Source organism: Thalassophryne amazonica, chromosome 20 (assembly GCF_902500255.1).
Source record: "Thalassophryne amazonica chromosome 20, fThaAma1.1, whole genome shotgun sequence".
Classification (NCBI taxonomy): Eukaryota; Metazoa; Chordata; class Actinopteri; order Batrachoidiformes; family Batrachoididae; genus Thalassophryne; species Thalassophryne amazonica.
In genome coordinates, this window is record NC_047122.1 from 22,359,883 (window position 1) to 22,370,401 (window position 10,519).

At 41.2% G+C, this 10,519-nt stretch overlaps 1 protein-coding gene across 2 annotated transcripts in view; it reads right to left on the reverse strand.

Moving 5' to 3' along the window:
* LOC117501875 (F-actin-uncapping protein LRRC16A) overlaps positions 1 to 4,300 on the reverse strand; it is an 83,975-nt gene extending 79,675 nt beyond the window's left edge. The window contains exon 1 of one of the 2 annotated variants that reach the window (XM_034160840.1): positions 3,995 to 4,300. In XM_034160840.1, the coding sequence (XP_034016731.1) occupies positions 3,995 to 4,031 (37 nt within the window). In that variant the 5' untranslated portion in view covers positions 4,032 to 4,300. The remainder of the gene's footprint in view (positions 1 to 3,994) is intronic. The other variant, XM_034160841.1, reaches the window with a different exon arrangement.
* Between the last annotated feature and the right edge of the window lie 6,219 nt (positions 4,301 to 10,519).

A 10,519-nucleotide genomic window follows, 5' to 3' on the forward strand; every position in this document is an offset into this window, starting at 1 on the left:
ACCAAACTGTACAAACAGTGCATCAAATATGCACAGCGCCTCACTTTTCCCCCCATTTTGTTATGTGACAGCTCTATTCAAAAATAAAGGACAGCAGGACAATGACCCTAATCACAGCCAAGATATCAAAGGAGTGGCTTCAGGACAACTCTGTGAATGTCCTTGAGTAACCCAGTCAGAGCCCAGATGTGAATCTGATTAAACATCTCTGGAGAGATCTGAAAATAGCTGTGCACCGACGCTCCCCATCCAACCTGATGGCGCTTGAGAGGTGCTGCAAAGAGTAATGGACACAACTGCCCAAAGACGGGTGTGCCAGGCTTGTGGCATCATATTCAAGAAGACTTGAGGCTGTAATTGCTGCCAGAGGTGCATCAACAAAGTACTGAGCATATGAATACTTACGTATGTACGAGTGATTTCTTAGTTTTTTGTTAAAGAAAAAAGTAAAAACTTTTTCATGTTGTCATTTACTCCATTTTGGAATAAGGCTGTGACATAACAAAATTTGGGAAAAGTGAAGTGCTGTGAATACTTCCCGGATGCACTGTTCATGCAAGTCAATCCCAGAATTCCACTGGCAAGGTCAAAGGTCAAGATCACTGGGGTAAAGATCAAAGTCACTGGGGTCAGCATCCTTTATGTTAAAAGAAAGTTGTCTACCAGGAAATGAAAAGTGTTATTTACCAGGAAATTTTACCATAAACCAGGTGACCATACCCCAACACTCCTGATCTCCCACAGCCTTCTGAGTCTTCAGGCCCACAGGTGCTGTTGCCTACTTCTGAAAAATAGCTTTTTTCCCTTTTTAAAACTACCTTTTACAGAAGTTTCATGTTAATTTTTTTATTTTAAGAATCCCATGATTTTATGTGCGTGCATTTAGAAATGACTGCTTTAAGAAAAATTTGGCCCTGAAAGAACTCATTTTAAAACAGGTGCATCATGTGGACCCTACCCACGCATGGACTCCTCAGCCATGACATCACTCCTGCTCTCCCTCGCTTTTGATAAGGGGTGTGGCCAGCAGACAATACTTTACATTTAAAGCAACAAGCACAGAAACTAACTTTTTTCATAAACAGGTGACAGGTGGGTTATTCAGTGACTTTGGAATATTTTTGGCTGCAAACTTTACTATCTGCTTTTGTCGACCTTAAGTGGAAACTGACTGTTTTGTTGCTGCTCAGACAAAACAAGACTTTCCCCGTCGACAATTCAGTTCTACTTTTGCAGCAGAATGTTAACGGTGTCGTTTCTCTTCTTTTTTCCGCACTCGGTTACTCAAGCATTGACAGAATCTCACAATCCAAAGGAATTTCACAGGGCACACCTCTTTCCGAAAGCATTCCCTCTCCCCCACTTTCAGATAAGGAAGTAGCAGCACAGCTCTCAGGTATTCAGCCAAACCCTTAGGGCATGAAAACAGCTGCAGCCCGAGCAGCAACTCAAACGCCGAACATTCAATCCCAAAGTCAAAGGAAAAACACGACTCCAGTAACAAAATGTGTATGAGAGTTTGTGTTTCTGGAATTTCCAGGCGTGAGTGTACAAATCTAAAATCCAGCCTATAGTTTTTCTTACTGGGATGAATTTCTATGGTGTACCTAGCAACACAGTACAGTCTTATGTTACCCTCAAGTGGTGTTTTTGTAGGTCTGAAGTATTATTCCTCTGAAATTCCATAACTGGTTCACGAGGTTTCAGTATGAGATGGAGCTAATTTAATCCTGTCTCAAGGTATTTTAAGCAGTACAAGCACTACCTTTTTAGTTTCTTGTCTAGTTTCTTGTCTTTCTTTGTAAGATAGTTTTAGTGTCACATCTTGATACCTCTGTCTTGCATTGTTCTATGAATAACTATATGGTGATTTAATAGTATTTTAAGTTTTTTTTTATGGTATTTTTAGTGTCCTATGTTGCAGAACTAGTGACTTCATTTAACAACACTTTTACTCATTTTAAATAGTCTGCATTGTGTCTCCTATAATAATTTAAAGACACTCTGATAACTTGGGTTACAATGTATTTTATGTTATTTTTAGTGTCCTCAGCTGATTAAATAGTATAGTAACTTAGAAACACTTACTGATAATTGTATTCTCCCATAATAACTTTAAGATACTAACAAGTATAATGTATTGCTTCAGCAAGGAGTTTGTGATTATTTATTGGTATTTTCATGTATTTTATGGTATTCTGTACAGCTTACATTATGACTGTGATAATCAAATACTTTAAAGATCATTCATCTCCTGTAATACTTAAGACACTTGTAAGTGTCTTCTGTTGTCCATTTAATAGTATTTTAAAGTCACACTCTGAGTGTTAAACTTACCTGTTGTAATACAAAAAAAAAGTCACACTGAGTTTTAAATGCACCTGTTGCAATTTAACAGCATTTTAATGTCACACGGTGAGTTTTTTGTTTACCTGTTGTAATTTCTATTTTATGTCACAACCTAAGTTTCAAACTTACCTGTAGCAATTTAAAATAATTTTAACATCACACTGAGTTTTAAACATTCTTGTTGTGATTTAATAGTATTTTAAATGTCACAAACTGAGTTTCAAACTTACCTGTTGTAATTTAAAATCATTTGAATATCGCATGGTGAGTTTTAAACCTCCCTATTGCAAGTAGTTTTAACATCACATTTAAAAACTACCTGTAATAATTCAAAATATTCTAATGTCATATGGCGAGTTTTAAACTTACCTGTTGCTATTTAAAAGTATTCTAATGTCATATGGTGAGTTTTAAACTTAACTGTTGCTATTTAAAAGTATTCTAATGTCATATGGTGAGTTTTAAACTTAACTGTTGCTATTTAAAAGTATTCTAATGTCATATGGTGAGTTTTAAACTTAACTGTTGCTATTTAAAAGTATTCTAATGTCATATGGTGAGTTTTAAACTTAACTGTTGCTATTTAAAAGTATTCTAATGTCATATGGTGAGTTTTAAACTTACCTGTTGCAATTTAAAAGTATTCTAATGTCATATGATGAGTTTTAAACTTACCTGTTGCAATTTAAAAGTATTCTAATGTCATATGATGAGTTTTAAACTTACCTGTTGCAATTTAAAAGTATTCTTATATAACACAGTGAGTTTTAAAACTTACCTGTTGTAATTTGAAAGCATTCTGATGCCACACGGTGAGTTTTAAACTTACCTGTTGTAATTTAAAAGTATTCTAATGTCACATGGTGAGTTTTAAAGTTACCTGTTCTAACGAAAAAGTATTCTAATGTCATATGGCGAGTTTTAAACGTACCTGTTCTAACTAAAAAGTATTTTAATGTCATATGGTGAGTTTTAAACTTACCTGTTGTAATTTGAAAGCATTCTGATGCCACACGGTGAGTTTTAAACTAACCTGTTCTAACGAAAAAGTATTCTAATGTCATATGGTGAGTTTTAAACTAACCTGTTCTAACTAAAAAGTATTTTAATGTCATATGGTGAGTTTTAAACTTACCTGTTGTAATTTGAAAGCATTATGATGCCACACGCTGAGTTTTAAACTTACCTGTTCTAACGAAAAAGTATTCTAATGTCATATGGTGAGTTTTAAACTAACCTGTTCTAACGAAAAAGTATTCTAATGTCATATGGTGAGTTTTATACTAACCTGTTCTAACGAAAAAGTATTCTAATGTCATATGGCGAGTTTTAAACTTACCTGTTGTAATTTGAAAGCATTCTGATGCCACACGGTGAGTTTTAAACGTACCTGTTGTAATTTAAAAGTATTCTAATGTCACATGGCGAGTTTTAAAGTTACCTGTTGTAATTTAAAAGTATTCTAATGTCACATGGTGAGTTTTAAACTTACCTGTTGTAATTTAAAAGTATTCTAATGTCACATGGCGAGTTTTAAAGTTACCTGTTCTAACGAAAAAGTATTCTAATGTCATATGGCGAGTTTTAAACGTACCTGTTGTAATTTGAAAGCATTCTGATGCCACACGGTGAGTTTTAAACTTACCGAGCAGTTCTCTGGGAATGTCTGCTTTTTCCTCCATGTTTGCACCGAGCCGATCACACAGGATGAATCCGACCCACAGTTCAGGACAGGCGGATAAAAAAAGCGGCTCCGACTTGCGGAAGCGGCAGAATAAAGTCTGTTTTCTGGGAAAAGTTACCTGTCGACACCTTCTTACCTAAAAACCGTTACAGTTTGCATCGGTTCCTGTCTGCTGTCTGTCTGCACAAACGCAGACACGATATTGAAACTTTACATCAAAAGTCAGACTGAGAATGATTCTTTAATATTATTTTTCTGAAAATGAAAAATTAAATCCCACACCGTACAGTCGGTCTTGTCTTTCTCTCTCACACACACATATTTGTAACTCCGCCTTCACTAAACTTTTAAACGACTTTAAAAGTGGAACAATTGCGACACCTGCTGGTTGTTCAGCCTATGCGCATCCCTGAGTGCACATAAACGTTCTCCTTTTACCGTTTTCTTGAACAATGAATGGCACTAGAGTGCATACACACGCCAACCTTCCATTTATTGTTATTCAGTAGAGCTCTTTAAGTTTCTGGTTTTGCTCTTTAATCCAGATCTACTCTTGAACTTGTTCGTGTTTTATTTAGTACCATTATCCTGAGCTAATGTAGCGGCAAGCTGGTAGCCAAGTGGTTAAGTGCACTTGTTTCCGGTAGAGTCCCTCTGGTTCCATTCTCCAATATGGAATTGTGTCAAGAAAGACAGCCGGTGTGAAACTTGTGCGAAATCAACATGCAGATCCACCTTAGATCGCCTCTGGTGACCTCGAGTGAAAGTAAGTGTAGCAAGATGAAGTCCAGATTTAAAAGATGTTCCTGCTAGCTTGGCTAGCGGGGAATTCCCCTTTGGTCGACCTGGAAGAGTTTTGGTTTTCAGTTTGAGCAGTCCGGTGTTTGAATCCCACCGCCGTCCCGGCCACAAAGACGTCACTTAAGGGAGATGCCAAAGGGTCTTACTATACTGAGCTAATGTAGTGTGATTCAGAATTTTTAAAGTCTTTACAGCATCATAAGGCCATTTTTGCCTCTATTTCTAGTGAAAACCAACAAAACCGACCAATTATACAATGTGGACAAAGATGAAATTGGTAGCGAGAGATATTATGATGCAACATTACGAGAAGTTCGAGAAGTATAATGGACTGGAGGAAGAACTGCAAAGGCATCAGTGGTCTCTGTGGTAACACAGACACCAATAAAACTCCCCAAACCTCAGAAAGTGGCTCCAGCAGCTTTCTTCAGGAACATCATCAGTTCTGTGTCCAGAGGACTGCAGTTCTAAGATCTTCTACAGAACCACCAAAGTCCAAAAGAGACACAATCTGGAGGAAGATGCCAGCCACTTTGTGATTTCTTTCAGACTCTTAGTGATGTCATATAGAGCAAGTGCTTGACAGTGAATTTGAGGAACCTGAGTTTGTTTTGGATTTTCCAGAGAACCAGCTCCATGTCCACTTTCAAGCAGGAAGGTTGAGAATTCTGACTTCCACACAGTCTTTATTAGCAACATTTAGCTTCTCCCAAAAATAGGTGTGGTATCGTTCAAACATTTTAGATACCAGTACCTGTGCTGATACCTTGACTTCGACTTTGATATCAAAATGTGTTCTCGAGTGATCAGAAATTTTTCCATACTTGGTAGCAGGGGTGGATTGGCCATTGAGAGTACCGGGATTTTTCCTGATGAGCCAATCAATAAATGGGCTAATGGCTGCCCTGTTTTTTGTGGTAATGTGACAGACTTTCTGATGCTTTGTTTTTATTTATCACTATATTGTATGGGGTTTAATTTTGGCATGTTTGTGTTGGCGTAGAATGGGGGTGCGAGGTGATGTGCCCCCACCTGTGCGTCTGTGGTTAGCACAGGGGCGCGCAATAAAGGAGCCAGCCATTTTACCGTGCCTAAATGGTCTTCATTCGTCCCGTGTTTTAATGCTCAACATGCCTGCAATGAACCCTCATCGGCTCGGTTACGTCGGTGCTAGCAGCAGGATTGCTCGAGCACGTTTCTGTGTACGTCCTGAGCTGTTTATTCACTGTGTTGCCATGCTTGCTTAACTGCCTTAGTATAGCTAACTCGCTATTAAGCGCTGTAATTCAAAGACTATTGCGACAGTGTTGCAGACATGTGGCGTGGAGACAAAGAGCCGCCAAGCCCTACACGGAGTGGACCGCCAAGAACTCACTTAGCAGAGAGATTAGGGTTGACCTGCCTGTTCCTTTTGCTGGTGCGTACCAGTCATCCTTAACTAAAAACGCTCCCCCCTCCACTTTCCTGTTGCACCTGTGGGTCTAAGAGATTTACATCTTCTTCTTTGTCTTTCGGCTGTTCCCGTTAGGGGTCGCCACAGCAGATCAATCGTTTCCATCTCACCCTGTCCTCTGTATCTTCCTCTGTCACACCAACCACCTGCATGTCCTCTCTCAGCACATCCATGAACCTCCTCTTTGGTCTCCCCCTTCTCCTCCTGCCTTGTGGCTCCATCCTCAGCATCCTTCTCCCTATATACCCTGGGTCCCTCCTCTGCACATGTCCAAACCATCTTAATGTCGCCTCTCTGACTTTGTCTCCAAACCGTCCCACCTGAGCTGTCCCTCTGATATGTTCATTCCTAATCTTGTCCATTCTTGTCACTCCCAAAGAGAATCTCAACATCTTCAGCTCTGCCACCTCCAGCTCTGCCTCCTGTCTTTTTGTTAGTGCCACTGTCTCTAAAGCATACAACATAGCTGGTCTCACTACTGTTTTGTAAACCTTCCCCTTCACTCTTGCTGATATTCTTCGGTCACAAATCACTCCTGCCACCTTTCTCCACCCACTCCACCCTGCCTGCACTCTCTTCTTCACCTCTCTACCACACTCTCCATTACTTTGAACAGTTGACCCCAAATATTTAAACTCATCTACTTTCACCACTTCTACTCCTTGTAACTGCACTATTCCACTGGGCTCCCTCTCATTCACACACATGTACTCAGTCTTGCTTCTACTGACTTTCATTCCCCTTCTCTCCAAAGCATATCTCCACTTCTCCAGACTAGACTCAACTTGCTCTCTACTCTCACTACAGATCACAATGTCATCTGCAAACATCATAGTCCATGGGGACTCCTGTCGGATCTCATCTGTCAACCTGTCCATCACCACTGCAAACAAGAAAGGACTCAGAGCTGATCCTTGGTGTAATCCCACCTCCACCTTGAATGAGTCTGTCATTCCGACTGCGCATCTCACCGCTGTCACACTATTCTTGTACATGTCCTGCACTACATACTTCTCTGCCACTCCAGACTTCCTCATACAATGCCACAACTCTTCTCTTGGCACCCTATCATAAGCTTTTTCTAAGTCCACAAACACACAATGTAACTCTGTGATACTTTGACTTGACTTGACACACTGTGTCGGAAAACGGAGCGTTTGTGGAAATTCACGCACCTTGAGGTCCATAGGTTACATCTCAGGGACCTTATTTCCACGTTAAATGATGCATTAAGAGAGGCAAGATCTAAATATTTCCATCGCCTGATAATGTCCAATAAGGGAAATCCGAAGGTGCTTTTTAACACAATTAACTCTCTCATGTCCCATGCTGCCTCTGCAACCTCTGGGTTTTGTAAAGCAGATGGCACTGACCTCTTGGAGTTCTTTGTTGATAAGGTCAGACACATAAAAAATGCCTTTACTGACCCCTTGTGGTCTGGCCCAGTCCGGCCTGAACTGCCACTACAGGTCTGGTCGTCTTTCAACTGAGTGTCACTAGAAGACATTGCAGCAGTTGCAACTAAAATGAACCTGACCTCATGCCCATTTGATGTCCTTCCCTCCAAGCTTTTATTTAGATACTTTTGACTCAATCGGGCCATGGGTCATGAAAATGTTCAACATGTCCCTGTCATCCGGTCTCTTTCCGAGCTCATTTAAACATGCTGTGGTGGAACCAAGACTCAAAAAGCCTAACTTGGACCAGTCTGAGCTTAAGAATTTCCGGCCAATATCGAAGCTCCCCTTTCTAGCAAAAATACTGGAAAAAGTGGTCGCAAAACAACTACCGTCTTTCCTTGAGATGCACAACATCTATGACACTTTTCAGTCAGGCTTTCGGAAACACCACTCCACCGAGACCGCACTACTGAGAGTGTCTAGTGATATCATGATGGCCACTGACGCAGGAAGATGCACGGTCCTAGTCCTGCTAGACCTGTCCGCAGCCTTCGACACCGTCGACCATAGCATTATGGTCAACCGGCTGCGCGATCTGGTAGGGTTGTCGGGGTCCGTGCTGAAGCGGTTTGCCTCATACTTGGAGGAGAGGACCTTTAGTGTGTTGGCTGGCCATAAACTATCGAAAACAGCTGCTTTACAGTATGGTGTCCCGCAAGGTTCTGTTTTGGGGCCACTGCTGTTTCAATTGTATGTCCTTGCCCTCGGCCAGTTGATTCAGGACTTCAGGGATATTTCCTACCACCTGTTTGCGGACAACTTACAACTGTACTGTTCCTTTAAGATTTCAGAAGTCCACAAATTGAACTCTTTATTTGACTGCCTGTCACAGGTGAAGAAGTGGCTTAATGGAAACCGTCTGCAGCTGAACTCTGAAAAAACTGAGACACTTATTGTTGCCCCTGACAGTGCTGTTCCTGTTATCAGGAGCCTCCTTGGTGACTTGGGCGTAACGGCAAAAACAAGCCTTAGAAACCTTGGCGTTATTTTTGATGAAGAAATGTCTCTTGCTCAGCACGCAAGCAAGCTTGTGAAGAATTGCTTCTTTCAACTGCGAAATATCGCCAAACTTAAACAATTGGTGTCACAGAAAGAATTAGAGGAAATCATCCATGGCTTTGTCTCCACGCGGTTGGACTATTGCAACAGTCTGTTCACTTGCCTGGGTAAGAAGGAGATAAATCGGTTGCAGTATGTCCAGAACTCTGCTGCGAGAGCCCACAACAAGAGAGCCCACATCACGCCTATCTTGGAATCCCTCCATTGGCTCCCTGTTGCCTCCAGAATTAATTTTAAAATCTTGGTTTTGACTTTCACTACATGTTCAGGCTCCTGATTACATTGCTGACTTGATTCAGCCTTACACCTCAGCCCGCAGCCTCAGATCTTTAGGTCAGAACCTGTTGATGGTTCCTCGAACCTCCTTTAAAACTCGAGGAGACCGATCTTTTAAAGCCGTAGCGCCTCGTCTCTGGAATGAACTCCCTCTGTCCCTGTGATCCCTGGACTCTGTTGAGATGTTCAAAAAGCAACTAAAGACTCTACTTTTTAAACAGGCTTTTCATGGCCAATAATCTTTTAGTACTGAGTGTTTTACTGTATATTTTTATTGTTTTACCTTGTAAAGCGCTTTGTGACCCCTATAGAAATAAAGTTTACTTACTTACTCTTTCTGTCCTTCTCTGTACTTTTCCAACAGTATTCTCACAGCAAACATTGCATCTGTAGTGCTCTTTCTCGGCATGAAACCATATTGCTGCTCACAGATCTTCACCTGTTTTCTAAGCCTAGCTTCTACTACTCTTTCCCATAACTTCATGCTGTGGCTGATCAGCTTTATGCCTCTGTAGTTACTGCAGCTCTGCACATCACCCTTGTTCTTGAAAATAGGAACCAGCACACTTCATCTCCACTCCTCAGGCATCCTCTCACGTTCCAAGATTTTATTAAACAATCTAGTTAGAAACTCTACTGCCATCTCTCCTAGACATTTCCATGCCTCCATTGGAATGTCATCTGGACCAACTGCCTTTCCACTCTTCATCCTCTTCCTAGCAGCCCTCACTTCTTCCTTGCTAATCTCTTTTACTTCCTGATTTACTCTCACCACATCATCCAGCCTTTTCTCTCGCTCATTTTCTTTATTCATCAACTCTTCAAAATATTCCCTCCACCTTCTCAGCACACACTCCTCACTTGTCAGCACATTACCATGTGCATCTTTTACCACCCTAACCTGCTGCACATCCTTTCCAGCTCTGTCCCTTTGTCTGGCCAATCGGTACAAGTCCTTTTCTCCTTCCTTACTATTCAACTTCTTGTACAGCTCGCAATATGCATTTTCCTTTGCTTTTGCCACTTCTCTTCTCTTCTCGCCTTACGCCGCATCTCCTTGTACTCCTGTCTACTTTCTTCATCTCTCCGACTATCCCAAAACTTTTTCGCCAACCTCTTTCTCCTTATGCTTTCCTGGACCTCTTCATTCCACCACCAAGTCTCCTTGTCTTCCTTCCACTGTCCAGATGTCATACCCAGTACTGCCCTAGCTGTCTCCCTCACCACATCTGCAGTACTTTTCCAGTTGTCCAAAATTGCTTCCCCTCCAACTAGTGCTTCTCTCACCTGCTCGCTAAATTTCACACAACAGTCTTCCTCCTTCAGCTTCCACCATCTGATCCTTTGTTGAGCTCTCACTCTCTTCTTCTTCTTTACCTCTAAAGTCATCCTACAAACAACCATCCTATGCTGTCTAGTGACACTCTCTCCTGCTAC